This window comes from Chionomys nivalis, chromosome 23 (genome assembly GCF_950005125.1).
Source record: "Chionomys nivalis chromosome 23, mChiNiv1.1, whole genome shotgun sequence".
Taxonomy (NCBI): Eukaryota; Metazoa; Chordata; class Mammalia; order Rodentia; family Cricetidae; genus Chionomys; species Chionomys nivalis.
The window spans coordinates 40,578,074-40,600,279 of record NC_080108.1 but is presented as its reverse complement, the minus strand read 5'-3'; the positions used below and the strand labels follow the sequence as shown (position 1 = coordinate 40,600,279).

Genomic DNA, 22,206 nt, shown 5'->3' with positions numbered 1-22,206 from the left:
CAGGGACACCATTGTGTAGGGATTTAGTGGTAGACATCTACGTGGTGCTCTGCTGGGACATCCGTGTGCAGTGACGTGCTAGGATCTCCTCATAAGCTGCTGTCTAGTGCTTCCCTGAGTGCTCAACTTAGCGCTGGACAGAATCAGTTTGCGGCACTGAACAAAGTGGTTCCCACTCTAGTCTCTCCCAGCAGCGAGGACACCCTTTCCCTGTGGCACACCAGCCCCTCTGCCGACTTCCTCCGGGGAAACAGAGGAGGCTGTTTGCTGTGTCCCAGTTTCTGAGAACCGGAGTTAGGTGCCCCTGCCCCGGAAAGACACCGTGCTCTCACGATCCCCTTTAAGCTGCTTACATCACCCCTCAATCTTTAAAAAAAGATTGTAATTAACTTTCCTTACATTTATCCTGTATTACTAGGAGTAAGCGGCCACCGGGGCATACTGCATATGGGGATTCCTTTCCATTGCCTTGAGAGGCTTTAAAAACACCGACCACCACATGATGGTGGCATACGCCTTTAATCCCAGTACTCAACAGCAGAGGCAGGCGGATCTCTGTGAGTTTAAGGCCAGCTTGGTCTACGGAGTGAGTTCCAGGACAGCTAGAACTACACAGAGAAAAACCAAACCAAACCAAACCCAAAACTGCAAATGCCAAAACAGAAACAAACAACAACAAAAAAACCCACCAACACGGCTAAATGCCAGGCCCAGAGACATGAGCCTGTGTCCGTGTGCTTGGGAGACCGAGGCAGAAGGATCGGAGGGCAGCCTGAGCAACTTAACAAGACCCAGACACAAAACAAAAAGTTAACGTTGACGACTTTCCCGCTGGTCAGGTATTCTCCTTCCCTTTTAAAGTAGCCCAGTAAGGGTTTTTGTTGGCAATTGGAAATTAAGCCTATTTCCCACCAAGCAGCGTCAGGCTGGCCTTAATCCACTTTGTAGCGGCACTTCTCCTCCAGCCTCGAGAAGGCCCGCGCCACCAGGCCTAGCCTTTAATTCTTCCCTTCAAGCAACACTCACCTATAGTTAGGAAGCCAGACAGGTCTGTGGATGTCTGCCCTCCGAGGGCTCCCACTCTGCAGGGGGACTAATTAAGGCGTCACTAGACCTTCCCCAAACACAGACCAGGGGAAATGCAGCCCAAGGCATTAGCAGCCACTGCAAAGATCTGCTCAAGGAGCTGCTTGGGGCCCGCTAGTTTCTCACCACCGCGACAAGGAAGGGTTCCTATTGGCTCACAGTTTGACTATACAGTCCCTCCTGGCCGGAGTCGGGAACTGCAGGAGGCTGATGCACATGGGTCTACGGGACCCAGTCGGGAAGCAGAGCAAGGAAGAGCCGGTTCACGTTCTGTTTCTCTCTTCGTATTCGGTCTGGAACCCCAGTCTATGGGATGATGCTGGCCACAGTCAGGATGGGTCTTCCCTCCATCTTTGATAACCTGGCATGCCCTCACAGACATCCCTAAAGGTGCATCTTCTAGGATTATAGATCCAGCCAGGTAGAAAATAAAGACTAGCACGAATCCATCCACCGTGAGCTTGAAACACATCACTGTAGGGCGTAGCCTCTGCCCAGGCACTACAATCTCACGATGGTGGTGCAGCGAGACACTCTGTCCACGGCCTCTAGCGTCTTAACTCTTCTAACGCTTCAAACGTTTAAGTGCTTTTTGAGACCTGGGCAAACACCTAACCAGCCTCCATCCACCAAAGAATCTGGGCAGTAAACAGTGGCACAAGGCAAGCATTCACAGTCCGAAGGGAGGGACCGGAGATAGCGAGGCAAAACCAGACTGAAGCAAGACTCCAAGCCGCGGGCAGCCCCGCCCCTCCAGCTCTGTCACCAACCAAAGGGACCGCTCTCTCCTGCGGGCTCCACTTCATGCCTGCAGCTGTTCGTGACAGATGTTCCACAATGTCCATGGGTTTTCACAGCAACTTAGGTCTCACTTTCCTGCACAGCTCCGTGCAGAGGACTCCCAGGGCCTCCTTGCAGGATCTGACTCTGCCACATCCTGCTTGGCTTCAGCAGCTTTCTCCAACCTTGGCTCAAGCCTCCATGACCGGGGAGCACTATGTGGACGACTGTGCCAAGCTTGCTTGCTTGCTTGCTTTATTTGTTTGTTTGTTTGTTTGTTTATCTATTTATTTATTTTTCAGGCAAGGTCTCACTATGTAACTCCCTGGTCTTGAACTCATGGAGATCCATTTGTCTCCACCTTCTGCCAAATGCTGCCACCAGTCCCGCATTGCAGTCTGGTGCAATGTTCCCACAGCTGGAGCGGCCTTCTGGTGCACCTCAGCGGCGGCGTTAGGGTTCTGCAGAGGAAGAGAACTGACAGAAGAAATATATTATAACTTATACAGATATTGGGGCACAAGCTATACCATAGAGCTTCTAATTCAGATTATTAGTCACATGGAGTGTATTTAGATAGGATATGGTGTATTGAATTGGGATTTCTAGAAACCAAATAGTATTTTATTTATTTATTTATTTATTTATTTATTTATTTATTTAGATTTTTCCTGACGGGTTTCTTTGTGTAGGCCTGTCTGTCCTGGAGCTCACTCTGGGGAGAGACCAGACTGGACTGAATTTAAGAAATCTGCCTGTCTCGGCCTCCAAAGTGCTAGATTAAGGTGCAGGTCACCACTGTCCAGTATCAGATGTTTTAATCGGAGAGATCTTCAAGATGGGACGGATGTGGTGACACCTTTGACCCTAGCACAGGAAAGACAGAGGCAGGTGGATTTCTGTGAGTTCAGAGTCAGCCAGAGCTGTATTAGCTGTATTAGTCACGGCCCCGTCTCAAGCGAACAAGCAAGGAAGACTCGCTTGCTAACCTTTCGGCCTCGGCTGAGGTGTATTCCTGACTCAGCTGCCCTGTAACAGACTTGACCAGCAATCTGAGGCATGAGGACAGATGTGAGCAACAGCTGGTAGGGCGGAGGCGTGGCTACACTTCATCTGCCAACCCCTCCCTGGGGACCCTTGTTTGCACACAATGTTGGGACCCTGTGGGGCTTTGTTGTGTAGCCGTCCCTCTTCTCTCCCCGTCTACCCCCTCCTGTCTCTCTGTCCCCATCTACCCCCCTCCTGTCTCTCTGTCCCCATCTACCCCCCTCCTGTCTCTCTGTCCCCATCTACCCCCCTCCTGTCTCTCTGTCCCCATCTACCCCACTTCCTGTCTCTCTGTCCCCATCTACCCCTCCTGTCTCTCTGTCCCCATCTATCCCCCTCCTGTCTCTCTGTCCCCATCTACCCCCTCCTGTCTCTCTGTCCCATCTACCCCCTCCTGTCTCTCTGTCCCCGTCTACCCCCCTCCTGTCTCTCTGTCCCCGTCTACCCCCCCTCCTGTCTCTTCTCTCCCCGTCTACCCCCTCCTGTCTCTTCTCTCCCCATCTACCCCCTCCTGTCTCTTCTCTCCCCGTCTACCCCCTCCTGTCTCTTCTCTCCCCGTCTACCCCCTCCTGTCTCTCTGTCCCATCTACCCCCTCCTGTCTCTTCTCTCCCCGTCTACCCCCTCCTGTCTCTTCTCTCCCCGTCTACCCCCTCCTGTCTCTTCTCTCCCCGTCTACCCCCTCCTGTCTCTCTGTCCCATCTACCCCCTCCTGTCTCTTCTCTCCCCGTCTACCCCCTCCTGTCTCTTCTCTCCCCGTCTACCCCCTCCTGTCTCTTCTCTCCCCGTCTACCCCCTCCTGTCTCTTCTCTCCCCATCTACCCCCCTCCTGTCTCTTCTGTCCCTGCCTACCCCCTTTCCTGTCTCTCTTTTGCCGTTGTTCTTTTGTAAACTTCCTTCCTCTTGTTTTGACTAGCCTTTCTTTTTCACATTTTATTTTTATGTGTGTTAGTGTTTTACAGACATGTATGTATATGTACCACATGCATGCCTGGTTCAGTCAGAGGTCAAATGAGGGAGTCACATCCCCTGGAACTGGAGTTATGGGTGGTTGTGAGCCACTATATGAGTGCTGGGGATGGAACTTGGGTCCTCTGCAAGAATAAGAAGTGTCCTTGGGCTGGAGAGATGGCTCAGTTGTTAAAAGCTAGGCTCACAACCAAAAATTTAAGAAGTGTTCTTAATCATTGAGCCATCTCTCCAGCTCCTCCTGTTCTTGTATTCTGTCTTAGTGAATTTTGTTCGCAGAGAATTCTTCAGAAATCAGCTCCTGACAGGGAGCTGAGAGGCAGAAGGGAGGCAAGGGTTGCAAATACATGGATAGTAAAGGGGACACGAGAAAGACATAAAGCATGAGTGCCGAGCAGCAAAATCTAGGGTCTTCCTGAGGAGGAGAATGAACAGGGAAAGGCTGAGGCCTGGGTGTAACACTGCAAACACTGCCCAGAGCCCGCAGCCAGGTTGGCCTTTAACACAGTTGGCCACTCATCAGGCTAGCATCAAAATTCCAGAAAACACTGGTAACTCCAGAGACGTGAACCACGGGTCAGCTGTTGCAAGTGTGTCCTGAGCACACAAGATATCACACAGTGTGAAAGGGTGCCACACAGCACGGCAGTGTCATGCGGAGCAAGAAGAGAGGGGGCATCACACGGGCAGACTGCGTCCTGAGGACAAGAGACAGTGAGGACAAGGCAGACAGTGCCGTGAGGACAAGGCAGATGGCGTCCTGAGGACAAGGGAGACGGTGCTGTGAGGACAAGGCAGATGGCGTCCTGAGGACAAGGCAGATGGCTCCGTGAGGACAAGGGAGAAGGCATCCTGAGGACAAGGCAGACAGCGTCCATCATGAGGTAAAGGTTGACGGCGTTGTGAGGACAAGAAAGCACCACACACAGTACCAGGCAGGGCAAGATTGGGTTTGGGGGCCACTGTAGGCAGCTCTATTGATTTTAAAATTAACTGTGGCTATGAATGTTTTGGCATTCTGTCATTAGTATAGTGGTAGATGTGCTATTTTATTGTTATTAATGAATTTCAAGATTAGCATAGATCTTAAACCAGATTATCTATAGGACAGTATAAACAGGAATTATATTCTATGTAGCTTTCTGAAAATAAGTTAATAAATGAATAACAAACAAATATTGGGCCATCTTGGGTGTAGACCTGCTTACAAACTACCCAAAGCTCTAATTCCTCCTGTTATGCTCTGGAACTTAGCGAGTAAGCATGTTTTATGTTTTTAAACATACAGATCCACTGTTGTTTTGTTGTTGTTGTTGTTTTCAGACAGGGCTCCTCTACATGGCACTGGGTGCGGGTTAGCTTTGTGTTAACTTGACACAGGCCAGAGCCATCAGAGAGGAGGGAGCCTCAGTTGAGAAAATGCATTCAGCCGGGCATGGTGGTACAAGCTTTAATCACAGGCAGAGGCTGGTAGATCTCTGTGAGTTCAAGGCCAGCTTGATCTACATTGAAGTTCCAGGATAGTCAGAACTGTTATACAGAGAAATCCTGTCTTGAAAAAGCAAATGATCCGTCCTCTAAATAAACAATCAAATAGCAAACAAATAAAAAACCTGAGGGAGGGAGGGAGAGAGAGAGAGAGAGAGAGAACATACTTCTATAAGATCTGGCTGCAGGCAAGCCTGAAGGTCACTTTAATTAGTGATTGATTAATTAACCTGGAGGGCACAGCCCACTGTGGGTGGTGTTGTTCCTGGGCTGCTGGTTCTGGGGTCTATAAGAAAGCAGGCTGAACAAGCCATGGGGAGCAAGCCATGGGGAGCAAGCCAGTAAGCAGCACCCCTCCCTGGCCTCTGCATCAGCTCCTGCCCCCAGGATCCTGCCCTGCTGAGCTCCTGTCCTTGCTGCTTTTGATAACGAGCTGTTATATGGAACTTGAGGAGAAGAAACCCTTTCCTCCCTTACTTGCTTTGGGTCACAGCAATAGACAAAATAAGACACGCTGGCTGTCCTGGAACTATGCAGACCTGACTGGCCTCAAACTCAGAGACCTGGCTGCATCTGCCTCTAAGAGCTGGGATTAAAGGTGTGTGCCACCACTTCCAGTGTAGACCCACCATATTAATGTTAATCTCTTGTCACTTTCACAGGGTTGCCTACTGCTGTCCCAATTTCCTAGCTCTGAAGTAGTCATAGATCATAGGCAGTGAATAGATGACTGTGTCCCAATAAAACTTTATTTACAAAAACAAATAGGGGGCCGACACTTAGCACATAGTTTTCTGATTCTGTGTGTTCAATAGCTTCAGATGTCTGTGTCCTGTGTGGGGACCATCTCAGCTTAGATACTTTGGTGAATCAAAGAAAGGGGAAACAATCTGGCTAACATTACTCAGCAGGGCATTCTGCTCTCCTTTTGTCTCTGTTTTAATTTTTAAAACCAATTTCTCCTTAATAACGGAGCAGCTGCTATATGTTTGGCTTTGAGCTGGGGCCTCCTTCACGACACCCTTTCTGTCCCTATTGTCCCTCATCATACTATCCCCAGGTCAGGGAGGTATTTGGACCCAGGGGCTCTTCACCTGCTCCCCTATTGGGCTGTGGACTCCTGCAGGGAAGCTGGCCACATCAGACTCCAGAGCACAGGCTTCCAGAACTTTCTGCAACCAGGGCAGGTCCAGCTCCCGCTTGAAGCACACATTCTCCACCACTGAGGTATTCTGGACTCAGGCCTCCTGGGGCACATAGGCCACGGAACCCTGAAACACGCTTCGCAGTTGGTAGCTCATATGAGAGTAGGGGATTGGGTGCTCAGAGGGCAGGAGGCTTACAGTGGTTGACAGGGACCTGGACTGTGAGGGAAGATATGAGGGATCTCTGAGGATACATCTCAGTGGCCAGGGCAGGGAGGAACAGGGTGGTCTTACCTCAATGCTCACAGACCCTTCTACCTTCAACAGCTCCCCGAGCAGGGCAGACAGCAGGGAGGACTTCCCAGCCCCCACTGGTCCCACAACAGCCAGCAGACAACCCTGGGGCACAGTGAGGTTGATCCTGACAACCCAGGGGAAATACAGCTCTGAAAGGTCAGCTTGGGTGTGTACAGAAGCAGGGAACCCCAAACACACCTGCCCCATCCTGCTGTTCAGGCCTGGGGAGACCATTAAGAGGATACACAGGGCCGTTCCTCCCCGATCCTTGTCTGAGTATCTGAACTGCCTTCCCTCTCACACCTGAGCACGTCACATGTACACTGTGCATGCCACAAACACTGGTGTACAGAGTCACATGCACAGGCAGTACACAGATGTAAGCGCATGCGTGTGCCCATGTGTACTACTGTATGCCTATCCACGCACACACGCACATGCACACACAGAGAGGACATGATGTGATTGCTTGGCTGTAGTAGCCTTGCTCAGGCCTCTGCCTCTGCCCTGCCTGCTCCTGTCCATCCCCTGCTGTCAGCCACCACAGGCTGGAGTTCCTCCGTGCTTAGTTCTGCTAAACACCCTACAAGGCCCAGGACAGTCCACAATGAGGAATTCTCAGCCCTAAATGCCAACAGCGCAAGACTGAGAACCTGGGCATGCTCCTGCCTCGGGGTCTTTGTTCTTGGCCTTTTCACTGCTCAAGAAGCCTTCCCCTGACCTCTGGACCTTCAGCTGGGATGGCCAGCCTTTCCATACTGTGGGCTTTGTCGCTTCCTGGGCCTCCCTCTGTCCCCAGCATCCAGGATAGAGTGCATGGCAGGTGCATGCCCAGTGGACACTCGTGGGTGTGTGGGCAGAGGCAGAGAGAGATGGCCAGGTTTCCTTTCTCTTTGTGGGGAACAACGACCTTGGAATTGACACAAGTGGCATAAAAGGAGGTCACAGCTGATGAGGCTGGGCCTCAGGCCTGTGTCAGCCAGGCGGGGAGCAGAGCAGTATATCCTGCCTGATGGGGGAGGCTCAGGTACACTTTTTCCCTCTGTAGGGCTGTAGCGTGCAAGAACCCTTGCCTCAGGCTGGAGAGATGGCTCAGAGGTTAAGAGCATTGCCTGCTCTTCCAAAGGTCCTGAATTCAATTCCCAGCAACCACATGGTGGCTCACAACCATCTGTAATGGGGTCTGGTGCCCTCTTCTGGCCTGCAGGCATTCACACAGACAGAATATTGTATACATAATAAATAAATAAATACACATATTTTTAAAAAGAACCCTTGCCTCTCTGCACAGAAACCCAGCCTAGTCTAGCCTAGCCCTCAGCTCCAGGTAAGACACCATTTCTCAGAAGTCAAGAGCATTTCTTTTTTATTTTTTTTAAATAGCACATGGGAATAGGTTTACATTGTTTGCAAAGAAATTCTATTTTTTTTTTTTTAGGAAGAGCAATTATTTATTCATTTATTTTTTAATTTTATTTATTTCTTTTTTAAATAACATTTCCGCCTCCTCCCCGTTTCCTATTTCTCTCCCCCCTCCTCCCACATATTGCCCCAATAGCTTTTTCTTAAATTTTGTCCCCTGCCCAGAGGCTCGAATTCCGAAATGCAGCCCACAGAGCCTCTCGGGTGTAGTCGCCTTGGAGACGGTCAACTCCTTTCGGGTCCGTAGTAGAAAGGGGAGGGTGCGAGCCAGCGTGCGCGCGCAGGAGTCCCGCCTCCCGGCGTCTGCGGTTGGCTGTCGCTCAGCGAAGGAAGCGGAAGTGGAGGGGAGGGAGGGGCGGGCCGGGCTCCGCCGCGAGCCCATTGGCCGCGGCCGTCCCGTCGCCTCGCGCTATTGGCCGGGCGCCGTCGTGCGTCAGCCTGCGCTTCGGGCCGCAGACCGGATCGCTGGCTCGCTAGCGTCGGCCGGTTCCCGCAGGGAGGGTTCCCGCAGCCGGCTGGCGGAGCGGGCGGCGCCGCGTCTGGCCGAGCGCGGGCCGGAGCAGGGCGGAGCGGCCGACGACGGGCGGCGCCAGGTCTGGGAGATCCGGGCGAGCGGGGCTCGGGAGCGCGGCGGGCGGAAGGCGGGCGTTGGCGCGAACGACAGGGCCTGTGCGCTTTGGGGGGCCGCGACTGGTCCGGCTCTGCCTTGAGTGGTCAGGCGATGGTTGTAGATCTCTCTGCAGATGGGACTTTTGTTTATTCTCCACACCCGTGACTGCTGTAGTTAAAGCGGCTGATGCACCGTGGTATCATCGGTCGTGGCCGTGAGGCTTCCTGGCGTGTGTGTGCGCGCCCCTTTGGGATTTAAGGAGTGGGGTGACATTGTGCGGTGGTCGCCTGTGACCACTCCAGGGCTGGCGACTCCACCTCTAATGGAAGGGCTTCCTCCTCCGGTTCTTGGTCCAGCTTTCCCTCTCGAGCTCTTGTCCCCCGCCCCCCCCCCCCCAGCTCTCCTTTCCCCCTTTTTACCTTCTCTGTTTGCCGCGTTAAACTGCAGAACGGTGTGAGTAACCGTTTCATAAGCTATGGGTCTCCAACGTTTCTGTTTGACTTGCAGGCCCGACCACCGGGAGGAAACATGCCTTCTGAGTCCTTCTGTTTGGCTGCCCAGTCTCGACTTAATTCCAAATGGCTGAAGACAGATATCCAGGTGGGGTTGGCGTGTTGTGGTGTTCTTTGTGTGTCCCCGTCTCTATAAAGTTTCTGGTTAAGTAGAACATGTGAGTGGCTAGCAACTAGATGTTGTCTGAGGAGGGTTATTTCTCATAACTTACAGTGTAACGTTCATTATGACTGTTGAGGTAGATGGATCTGGTCTGAGGAGGGTTATTTTTTAAAACTTACTATGTAACGTTTATTATGACTGTTGAGGTAGATGCTATGTGGTTGTGTTTTAATTAAAATCATTTGTAAGTGCAAGAAACTTGTGAGCTAGTTATGCAATTTTTCAATTTTTATCGGGAGTCTTTTTTTTCTTAAGATAGGGTTTCATATTCCCAGGCTGGCCTTGAACTCTCCATGTAGGTGAGGATGACCTGAAATCCAATCCTTTTGCCTCCACCTCTGGACTGATAGCGTTTCAGGCATGTGCCACCTTGTTGGGTTTCTGTGGTGCAGTCAGGCAAGAGCTTGACCAGCTGAATGCCATCCCAGCTCTTGCCAACACTCTTAGTCAAGGCGTGGCTGTTGTCAGTTTGTTTTTTCCTCTCTTATTTTTAGACAGGGTCTTTCTATGCACCTCACCGTGGCTGGCTGGCCCCTGCCTCCTGAGTGCTGGGATTAAAGGCATGTGCCACCTTGCCCACCAGTGTTTGTTTCTTCCCGATACTTTTTGAGAAGATTGTTAGCTGTGTGGGGAAGCAGTGAAGTGATGTGTAGTAAGTTATCATTTTCTGCGATTTTGTGTTTCTGCTTCTGGAGAGATGAAAGTTTGGTTGAGCTATTGGTTTTACATAGATTACAGCTGTAATGAAGAGGAATGTTCAGATTTTTGCACCAGGAATATGAGAAGCAGAATGCTGGCCTGTGTCTGTAATGTTTAGTAAAGGAATTACAAGTGTCAGGAGATTATGAGAGAAATGATCACAGTAAGAATTGTGAGGCTTGCCGGGCGGTGGTGGCGCACGCCTTTAATCCCAGCACTCGGGAGGCAGAGGCAGGCGGATCTCTGTGAGTTCGAGACCAGCCTGGTCTACAAGAGCTAGTTCCAGGACAGGCTCCAAAGCCACAGAGAAACCCTGTCTCGAAAAACCAAAAAAAAAAAAAAAAGGAAAAAAAAAAAAAAAAAAAGAATTGTGAGGCTGATTATGAGCTACTTGCTGTTTATACATAGTGTAGAGGGGTACTTTTGGACCTCCGTTACCACAGACATGAAAAAGTGTCTGAGTTGTATCTGTTGTCTGTGTCCTTTCCTTTTCGGGGGCTAACCACATTAAATATTTGTCAGACAACTCATTTTTATAACAGTCTTGCTTAGAGTTGATTATGTAGCATTCATGACTGTAAGGTAGTGTGAGCAGCCTTTGATCATGGAGTTTTGTAATCAAGTTTATTGCCTCTTTTTGATTTCCTAGTCCCTTCAAACACTGAGTGTCAGTAGATAAGAGGTGTTGAGGACTATTGTAGGTGACTGTTGCAGATGACAGGTGTGTTGAGGACTGTTGTAGATGACTGATGTAGATGATAGGTGTGTTGAGGACTGTTGCAGATGACAAGTGTGTTGAGGACTGTTGTAGATGACTGATGTAGATGACAGGTGTATTGAGGACTGTTGAGGATGACTGATGTAGATGACAGGTGTGTTGAGGACTGTTGTAGATGACTGATGTAGATGACAGGTGTGTTGAGAACTATTGTAGGTGACTGTTGCAGATGACAGGTGTGTTGAGGACTCTTGTACATAACTGTTGCAGGTGACAGATGTATTGAAGACTGTTGTACATGACTGTTGCAGGTGACAGGAGTTTTGAGGACTGTTGCAGGTGACAGGAGTGTTGAGGACTGTTGCAGATGACAGGTGTGTTGAGGACTGTTGTAGATGACTGTTGCAGATGACAGATGTGTTGAGGACTGTTGTAGATGACTGATGTAGATGACACGTGTGTTGAGGACTGTTGTAGATGACTGTTGCAGATGACAGGTGTGTTGAGGACTGTTGTACATGACTGTTGCAGATGACCGGTGTGTTATTCATGGTGTGAAGATAGATAGGATTGAGCTAAGGAGACTTAAGTGGTTTGTTACTTACCCTTTGTTTGTTGTTTAAATACCTCTTTTTTGTTTAACTATTTGTGTCTGCTTTCATTTGTCTTTTATAAGCAGGTTAGATAGGTGAGAAATAAGTGATTTCTTATTATGAAATATTGAGAGTCAGACAAACTTTAAAAAACTTTTAAATTTTATTTTCTCCTGTGTGTATATGACAGGTGTCATTGTGCTCATGTGCAAGGGTACACATGTGCCACCCACATGTGTAGAGGTTAGAGGACAACCTCTGTTGGTCCTGAACGTCCATGTTGTTTGAGGCAGGGTCACTCTCATTTGCTACTCTGTGTGGTCCAGGCCAGCTGGCCCATGTGCTTCCACAGAAATTCTCTCTGCCTCCTGTCTTCCTGTAGTATTGGATACTGAGATTACACACATGCTCTGCTGAGCTTGGCTTTTTATATGAGTTCTACAGACCTAAACTCAGGTTGTCAGGCTTCTTAACAATTGCTTTTTCTTGCTCAACCAACTCCCCACCCCAAGACAAATTTGCTTTTTGTGATTGGTATACTTTGAGACAGTTATTGAGGTCAAGAAATGTTTTAAGGGCTGGGGGTTTATAGCTCCGTGGTAGAGTGGATTCCCAGTGTGTTCAAAGCCCTGGTTTAGATTGTTATTAATGCAGAAAAACCAAAACCTGAAACCATACCCAAAAAACCCACATCAAACAAAAACAGAGAATCTACTCCCTTTACCTAATGGGGTTGTGTTTCCCGCCTTAGTAATCAAACTGAATAACTGCCAAATGTGAGTTTAGTATTTTGATTCAAAACTAGCTTAATAATGCACTGATTGTCTCTGAAGAGTCAAATATATATAAAATGAAGCACTAGTCATTCTTAGAGAACATATCACTTTATTTATTCAGTGGCATACTAGTATTTGACCCTTCTTAGACATTAAAAAAAATTTTTTTTTAAAGTCTTCCCATGTCTCCCAAGAACAAGTGACTAGGTTTTGGTTACATGTCAGAGGGAAATGTGTTTGGTGATACAGATATGTAAATGGCTTGTGCACTTTCTCTATCATTGCTTACTAAATATGAGGGATGCAGACTGAGCAGTGGTGGCACACACCTTTAATCCTAGTACTTGGCGGGGGCGGGGCAGAGACAGGTGGATCTTTGCGTTCGAGGTTAGCCTGGTCTACAGAGCTCCTGGACAGCCAGAGCTACACAAAGAAACTCTGTTTTGAAGAAAAGAAATATAAGGAATAAGAACAATAATAATTGTTCTTCTCTAAGGCTTAGACCCAGTGTCCCTTTTTGGGATCCTGGCAAACCCACATTGCACATACTCATCTTACGCTGGCCGACTTTGCCTTTTATGAGGGAGGTGGAGTATGTGTTGTCTTCCCGGACTGGGAATTTCCTTATTTCCTCTTAGGCTTTTGTATTGACATACAGTTAATAAATAGTATTTGTGAAAGATATACATATGTATTTATACGTGTAAATTTTAGCCAGTTCATTTTTATAAGCTTATTTTATTTGAAATACCCACCCAAGAAATGTTAATAACTTTAGAAAGGAAATGTTTTTGAAGTATGAAAAATTTAACATGTGTATAATAAACATAGAATCTTGGCATAGATACATTATTTTGGATATTACAACCAGTAGTTTTTAATATAAGTGTCCATTATAGGCCAAGAACCCATCTGACTTTCACACACACACACACACACACACACACACACACATACACACATACACACACACACACACATAGCATTGTGGGCTGGGGAAGTGGCTCAGAAAAGTCAGAGAAGAGCTTGCTGGGCAATTGTGAGGACCCAGCTCTGATTTCCACCACACACGGTGGCTGTGATGACCCTTTTGTCATCTTAGTGCTGAAAGGCCAAGGCAGAGTTCCCAAGACAAGCTCAGTAACTGGACTAGCAGAATGACAGGCGCTGGGTTCAAGGGAGGCTTTCTGTGTCAGGAAACAGGGATCGCTGATCTCAGCTTCTGGCCTCCAGACACATTTGTATGTGCATTTGCACACATCAGTCCACCCATGCATGCATATACATGCCAAGAAACTCTCCACACTTGAATGTTTAGCACTCCTAATTTTTATGTAGATTTATTGGGGCATTTAGTGTTCATTACTCTCGAAAAGACAATATAATAAAAGGGTGAAATGTATGACCTTATTCCTGTTTATCTGAGCTGGTTATAGTTTTTCAGTGAGCCAAAAAGAAAATTACTTACAGGACATAGTAGTACGTTATACTTTCAGACTTTTGTTTCTTAAAACTTTTTTATTCTGTCACTCTTGATGGAAGACTAAGGGTATGTCTTTGAGCATGAGACCAGATAGAAATTTGATGCTCTTTCTTACATAAGCTACTTACATTTTCTATTTAAGGATTCTTTGAAATGGCACATGAAATTGGATATGCCTGAAGCACTTTTTTTAACCTTTTCATTTTGAAAATAGTGATAGACTCAGAAAGTTGCCAACAACATAGTAAGATCAGTGTGTTCCCTTTAACCAGATGCTCCCAGCGTTATATTTTGTTTCAGTGTGGTATACTATCAAAATCAGTAGTTTGCATCCTTCCCGTTCATATGCACAGTTCTGTGCCCTTCTGCCTTAGTGTCAGTTCATGGAGCTGTCACCACCTGAGTGGTGTTCTTGGTGCTACCCCTCTGTGTCACTTCCCTCACAATCTGAGCTCCAGCACTGAGAATCAATCTGGTCTATCAAGTTATCTTTAGATTATCGTATGGTGCGTGGTTTTTCTGAGGTCAGCTTTGTTAACTTAGCATAATGCCTTTAGAGTTTTTGTGTTAACCAGTAGTTAAATTCTGGATCACTTATTTATCTGTATTTGGCACATAGTCATCAATTCAAAATGATTAAGCTCAAAAGTGCACTTAAGAATTGAAGGTTGACTATGAATACTGTCATATTATGCTTAGACATGTCAGTAGATCCAAAGGTGTATGCACATGGGCATCTGATGAGTGCTGTTCCTAGGTTGTGACTAACTGGCTGGTTGCTGATATGCTGACATAAAAGAGTGTGGTGAATGTAGGGAATCTGATGTCTTTGGGATTCTCTTTCCCTTTATCTAAGTATAATCGCCTCAATAGAATAGTATTGTTAATAGACTTCCATAATGAAAGTTAGGGTTTGCTGTTTTTGTGTATGACATTTTGTTGGGTTTGAAGCATTGAGCAGAGTTATTGACTTGGGTGTTCCTATGCTGTTATTAAAAAGAATCTTCAAATACAAACTTGGTTCTGCTGTTCCAGTTTAAGGAACACACGCAAAAGACAGGGCTTCACTATCTGGCTCTTAGACCTCACACATCCACAGAGGAGTGCATCCTCTCTCTCTGCAGGACCAAGACTTGACATTCACAGCCTCCACAGAGGAGTGCATCCTCTCTCTCTGCGGGACCTAGATGTCACACTGCACACATCTACAGGGGAGTGCATCCTCTCACACACAGAACCTAGACTTCACACTCACAACTTCCACAGAGGAGTGCATCCTCTCACTGTGAAACCTAGACTTCACACTGCACACATCCACACAGGAGTGTATCCTCTCTCTCACACAGGACCTAGACTTCACACTGCACACATCCACACAGGAGTGCATCCTCTCTCTCACACAGGACCTAGACTTCACACTGCACACATCCACACAGGAGTGCATCCTTTCTCTCTGCAGGACCTAGATGCAAACTTGTGCTCCTCTCTCCTGCAGTGAGTTCCTATTAACTACCTCCAAATTCTTCAGTTTTATGCAGTGTAAAGTAGTTGATAGTGATTTGCTATAATAACTTTTATAGATAGTGTGGCTTTTTATTGATGCTTTTGATTATATGCACTTTGTAGATCTTGTTAGTCATTTTTAAATTAAACATATTTCTATTTTTATGTGTGTGTCCTAGTGAGCTTATGCCAGGAGTGTGTGGGTTCTCCCAGAGTGCATTTGGTCCCCAGGCTGGAGTTAGAGGCCGTTGTGCACTATCTGACATAGGTGTAGGGAACCAAACTCAGGGAAAAAGGACACAAACTGGTGGGACAGGCTTATAGCCCCGGCTTCTTGGGAAGCTGAGGTAGCAGGGTTGAAGTTCAAGTCCTTTCCCTGGGCACCTCAGTAAGGCACTACCTCAGAAATATCCAAGCGCTGTGGGGAGAAAAGGAAAGGCTGGGAAGACTGGAGGTGGAGATCTCAGTGGTAGGGTGGAGTGCTTGCCTCACGTGAGATCCGCCTGGACTTGAGTGAGTACCTCAGGAAGGTTTCTCCTGGCTCCTGAGTAGAAAAAGGAAGTTCTTTGATATCATATGACTATAGATCTGCATAGAAATAGTGGCCTGGTGTGGTCATGGGAAGCTCTGCCTGGACTCCTGTGTGTTTAGGGGATAGGAGCAAAGACTGGGAGAGCATCATACAGATAAAGTTCACACTGCCGTATTTTACATCACTCTATCGGGTCTTTCTTCTGAGACAGGGTTTCTCTGTGACTTTGGAACCTGTCCTGGAACGCATTCTGTAGGCCAGGCTGGCCTCGAACTCACAAAGATCTGCCTATTTCTGCCTCCCGAGTGCTGGGATTAAAGGCGTGTGGCATCATCATCATCTAGCCTACTTGGGTTCTTTCTATAGAACCTTTAATGCTTTTTTCTGCTGAATCAGTCACCGATACCAACCTCTTGAATGATTCTGTCATTTGCATCAATCAGTTACTCTGGCTATAGGTTGGTGTATTTTTGCTAAAATGTGATTAAATGTTGAGCATTATAAATGTACTATGTTATGCTAGATTTTGTTTTACATCTTTATTTTTGAGGTTAATTTTATGTTTCCTAAGTTGACTTTATAAATTTTTGATCCAACTGCCTCAGCCTTCTGAATGTCTGGGAGAACAGGCATCCATTATAGTACCTGGCTGTGGATTTAATTTTAGCTTAGATTTTTTAAAAAAGGGATAAACAAAGGTTGGGGAGAATGGGGGTATGGTTAATGTACAATATGTATGTGTATGGAAATAAAAAATCTGAATGAGTTTTGCTTAGGCATATATGTCATTTGCCTCAGATCAGTTTTGGTTCCAAGCTCTGTCTTAGTGCTTAGTTAGGTTGGTCCATATAGCCTTTACTCTTAGATAATTTGTCTGAACCATTGCGGCTGGGCCCTTCCTAAGACTAGTGATGCTTGGCTGGGGGATGCTCTCTGTTGCACTTGGGTTGTGCTGCTTGAGGCCATGCTTCATGTCTATCTGTTGGCTATCGGTTCCTTCACATTGTGTTCCTCAAGACGTCCAGCCCGTGCCTTCCAAGAAAAGATGACTTGCCATGTACGCAGCTTCTGTCCCTTGCTCTCCTGGGGCGATGCCAACACATCTCGATCACACACAGGGACCTGATGACAGAACAAAATAACTTCCTGCCAAAGTCCAACATGGGAGCTCTGGCTCTATAGATTGGGGCTGACTCAAAGGCTGCTGCGTCGCTGTAGGCCCATCTCCCCAATGGGGACTCGTGGACACTCACCCTGGAGCCTGATAGATGTGCCCGTCCCCTCTCTTGGTGTCTGTGCACTATGTCTATAGTCTCGAGGAGCGTCCTTGTAAATCTCGGTAGTTTCAAGGACCTTCTGAGACTTGTAAGTTAATTACTTCTCAGTTTTCTGAGCCGCCCCTCTTCCTTTCTGGGTGGAAGATTTCAGTTCTGAAAAACTACTGCATAATTGTGGTGGTGGTCTGAATGAGCGACGCCCTTCATAGGCGTACGTATTTGAACACTTACTTGGTCCGCAGTTGGTTGGACTGTGTGAGATGAAGCTTTGCTGGAGAAGCGCTGCGCTGTGGGTGGGCTTTGTGACGTTCAGCCTCATCCTACTTCAGCTCTGTCTTCCTGCTCAGCTTCCTGCTCCCATGGCTTGCTCTCATGCTTCTCCTGCCATTATAGACTTCCTCTTTTTTTAAAAAAAAATTATTTATTTTTATTTTATGTGCATTGGTGGTTTGCCTGAATGTATGTCTATTTGAGGGTGTAAGTTCCCTGGAACTGGAGTTGTGAGTCACCATGTGGGTGCTGGGAATCGAATTCAGGACCTCTGGAAGAGCAGTCAGCGCTCTTTAACTGCTGAACCATCTCTCCAGCCCCACTATAGACCTTCTTTCCCAAGGCAAAATAAGCTCTTCTGTAAGTCACTTTTGGGTCACAGCAACAGAAAAGTAACATAACGGTCCTACACCACCCCGGTGATTAAAGAATGGATTTATTCCCTCCCTCCCTCCATCTTTCCCTTCCTCCCTTCCTTCCTCTCTCCCTCTTTTCTTTCCTTCCTTTCTTCCTTGTGAATGTAGCATCTGCTCTGGCTTAGTCTTTAACTATTGAAATGTTTCATCTTTTTTTGCTGTTTTCTGTTTTTGAAGCTAGCCGTCAGCTTTCTGTGTAGCTGAGGTTGATCTTGAACTTCTGATTTCCTGGTCGTACCTTCTGAGCGCTGGAACTGCAGGCATGCATCACCATACCTGATTTATGCAGTGTTGGGGATTGAACCTAGGGCCTCTTAAATACTAAGCAAGTGTTCTCCTAGCCCACATTTTTACAAATTCACTTTTGAATGCCAGTGTCTCAACAATCTAGACTGTATTCTAGAGCACTGATAGGTGATAGACTGATAGCCAGTCTGTGGCCGTCCTAAAGTGCAGTTGGGGCTGAACATAGTGCCCACTGTCTCTATTGGGATGTTGGCATTTCCTGTATCTATCTGAGATTTCCAGATTTAGCCTTCTCTCCTGGAACATTCTGCTGAGATCTACGTTTATATTCATGGCATATTAGTAGGGAGAGCCGTTGATGGTGAGTAATTTATTCATTGAGAAAAGGTTCATTTTGACTAGGAGCTTTGAAGATTCCACTTCATGGCTGATTGACTTGATTGTTTTTTCTGTACATCATAGGGTAGCGTGTATAGCAAATTTGATCATCATATCAGCCAAGAAGCAGAGGGAAGACACATAGTTTGGGTTCCACAGTTTCCTAAGTCACTAACCAGATGCCCCAAGTAGGATCACTGTCCTAGTCAGGGTTCCTTTTGCTGTGATGAAGCACCTGGAAAAGCAAACTGGGGAGGGAAGGGTTTATTTGGCTTACACTTTCATGTTGCCGTTCATCAATGAAGGAAGTCAGGACAAGAATTCAAACAGGGCAGACCTGGAGGCAGGAGCTGATGCAGAGGCCGTGGAGGAGAGCTGCTTCCCATGGCTTGCTTAGTTGCTTTCTCAGAGAACCCAGGACCACCAGCCAAGGGGTGTCATCACCTTTAATGGGCCTTCCCCGTCAATCATTAATAAAGGCTTGCCGGCCTGCATCCTGATCTTATGGAGGCATTTTCTCAATTGGGTTCCTTCCTCTCAGATGACTTTAGCCTAGGTCAGTTGAGTGTGAACAAACACTCTAGTCCCTTTCTGTAATAGTAGCCCTCTGAGGACCAAGCTGCAACTGAACTTTGCGGGACACTTACCTAAATCGTAGCATTTGCGCAAATCTCTACAGTTAAAAGTGAACCAGTTCTCATTCCTGTTTTTATTGTCTGTCTTTCCTTACTTCTCACACCCGATCTGAACACTGATCTGAACTTTCCTTGTCGTGATTGGTTGGCTCTTGGCTCTGACTTTTTTACTTTATGTTTTCATAGTTTCTTCCTCTTTCTCCCCCTTTAGACATGGAGGCTTGAAAGGCTCCTGGGTTCCCTTGAGATCCGACCATGAAGGTTGGATGTAACTCCTGTAACATAGCACACCACCTGAGCCTCAGTACCTGGCCTCTTTGCCTGTAACCATGTGTGTGCACACACTCACACACATTCCTAAATTTAGCCTGCTCAGTCTATATAATGTTACTTCTGTGTTGTTTTCAGGGCTGACCACTTGGTACTGGGTAACTAATTGGTGTGCTCTGCCTGAGGAAGACTGTGTTCCACCCTCAGCACTCCTTAGTTCCTGTAGCTCTTGTACAGGGTCGATGTCCTGTGGGCTTTTCCTTCCATGTTAGCATGTTTGTTGTTGTTTTTGTTTGGCTCAAAAGGTATTTTTTAAAAAAATAAACCTGGGTTATTTTGCTTGTTTCCAGTTACAGGTTTTGTTTTTGTATATTGTAACTTGAATTAAAAATAAATGTTTATTTTATCTGTATGGGTGTTTTGGCTGCAAGTATATTTATGCATTACCAGCAAGCCTGTGAACCATCATGTGGGCGCTGGGAATCCAACCCAGGTCCTCTGGAAGAGCAGCCAGTGTTCCTAAGTGCTGAGCCAATTCTCCTGAAACAGTTTATGTTTCACACTTAGAAGGAACACTCACTGCTTTTTATATTCTTTGTTTCCTCCATGTTCCATAAGTGTCTCCTCATACATAATCACTATGTCTTATTTTTGATTTATTTTTTCAGAGCATGTGTATGCATGTATGCCCCTACTCCCCTTTTGCATGTTACATGAAATTTAGTATAGTGATTATCCAAAGCAGTCTTGAGGGAAAAGAGCAATTCTGGAAGTTTCAATACTTAGTTCAAGTTATACTATATAGTGATAGTAAGACAGACACCATGATAATGCCACAAAGCCTGGCTGTTAGAGTGCAGCAAGGAGTCACACAGGTAGACACATAGCTAGAGCCGTCAGGTTTCCAGAACGATGCTGAAAGCTGTGACTCTACGGGGAGAAGGCTGAAACTTGTCCTCTGCCTTTTATCCTGTGTGAAAACCAGTGAAATGGACAAAGGCCTTACTGTGACACCAGAAACTTTGAAACTGCTAGTGGGAAATAGTGTGGAGATACTTGAAAACACAGACATAGAGATTATTATTTAAAATAGTACCTCAGTGGGGCTGGAGAGATGGCTCAGTGGTTACCCATTGTGCCGGGCAGTGGTGGCTAATACCAGCACTCGGGAGGCAGAGGCAGGCGGATCTCTGTGAGTTTGAGACCAGCCTGGTCTACAAGAGCTAGTTCCAGGACAGGCTCCAAAACCACAGAGAAACCCTGTCTAGAAAAACCAAAAAAAAAAACCAAAAACCTGCCATTGTGACACATTCCTGTAACCATACAAGGAAGATTAGAGCTGGAGGCTGGACTAGGATGCCTAGTAAGAGCCTGTTTAAAAAAAACAAACAAAAACCCAGATCCACTAATGAAGCTCAACATGGTGTACAGTGACATAATGTGCTCTTTCACCGTCCTGTTTTTGTTCTGTGATCTTTGACATGTTACTTGGTTTTAAATAAAGTAAATAGTCCATTGTTTTATTATTGAATAATTGAATAAAATAAGGGGAACCAGGATTTTTTCTCCCTCTGTATATAATTCTTTAAGACCCTGTTGCTGAAGACACTATACATTTTGCACACAAGAACTTGAAGAAATTGAGCTAGAACTGACTTGAAAGCCCCTCTGTGAGGACTTACTCTTATTGTATCTGAGGATATATTGTAAGCTTCCAAGGGACAAAAGGAATCAGTAGTCCTGCCCAGCCATGAGACCTGCAAAACACAGCTATCACAGGCCCACTAAGATATCCCCCGTGGTGCAACAGTTGAACTTTGATTTTGGAGTAGCTACCAGCTGCCCAATTGTATTTGCAACCAGCTTAGTAGGCCATTCGTGCCCAGTACTGTAAACCTACTCAACTACCTGTGCCTGGAGTAAACTGATGTAATTTTTAACTGTATTCCAATGCTATCCTTGTATCTACAGGTGAGTGTAGTTCTCACCCCTTATCAAGGAAGTTTCTTTGGTAGCAGACAGAGGCAATTACAGAAATTCACATCTGGTCAGACTACAGAGAGAAATAACCGTGATTGACACAATATAACACCCTCACCTAAGGCTAAAGGAACATCATGGAAGAGGGGGTGGAAAGGTTGTAAGAGCCAGAGGACCAGGGGCCTCCTATGAGATAGTGTCTCCTAGATACAGAAGGGATGTTGTATCCATAACAATGCAGCAGTGGTGTTCTCTAAACAAGTCTCTACACAGTGTTAGCACCAGTGGATATGACAGTGTGGACGGGGAGATTTCACAAGGCCCCACCCCACATCAAGAGCTATGGGTAATCAATGCCTGCTGAGAGAATCAGTTTTCTTCAGTGCTGAAACCCCTGGTAGGTTATCTGCTCCCAAGGTCAGTTCTAAACACATGAGCAACATTAAATTGACTTAGTAAGTAGTGTGTATTTTATATATGTGTATAGATATGTGCAATATATGATATATGTAGATAGCAATAATTGCAGAAGAGGAGGTCATGAATTGAGAGGGGCACATGAGTTGGAGTAGATTGAGTACTCATAACATTTTCAAAAACAAAAAAAATTAAAATAAAAAATATTTATATGGATCTCTCTTTAAGTTTATTTTTTTGTATTTGCCAGCTCGCATTCACAAGAGATGGACTCTGTGGTCTGTGGAATGAAATGGTTAAAGATGGAGAAATTGTGTACACTGGGACAGAGTTAACCCAGAATCGAGAGCTCCCTTCTAGGAAGGGTAATAGCTTTTAATGAATACTTTTTTATTTTGTAAATATCATTGTAATTGCATTTTAAAGTAATATTTTAAAAATGTGTTTGTGCCTGTGTGTGCGTGCGTGTGTGTGTCTGTGCGCATGTTTGTGTGTG

General features: G+C 46.4%; 1 protein-coding gene across 1 annotated transcript in view; it reads left to right on the top strand.

Moving 5' to 3' along the window:
• The first annotated feature begins 4,533 nt into the window (after positions 1 to 4,533).
• LOC130865131 (E3 ubiquitin-protein ligase HERC2-like) overlaps positions 4,534 to 22,206 on the top strand; it is a 29,426-nt gene continuing 11,753 nt past the window's right edge. The window contains exons 1-4 of the mRNA XM_057756009.1: positions 4,534 to 4,594; positions 8,398 to 8,825; positions 9,350 to 9,442; positions 21,961 to 22,075. Coding sequence (XP_057611992.1) covers positions 4,534 to 4,594; positions 8,398 to 8,825; positions 9,350 to 9,442; positions 21,961 to 22,075 — 697 coding nt within the window. The remainder of the gene's footprint in view (positions 4,595 to 8,397; positions 8,826 to 9,349; positions 9,443 to 21,960; positions 22,076 to 22,206) is intronic.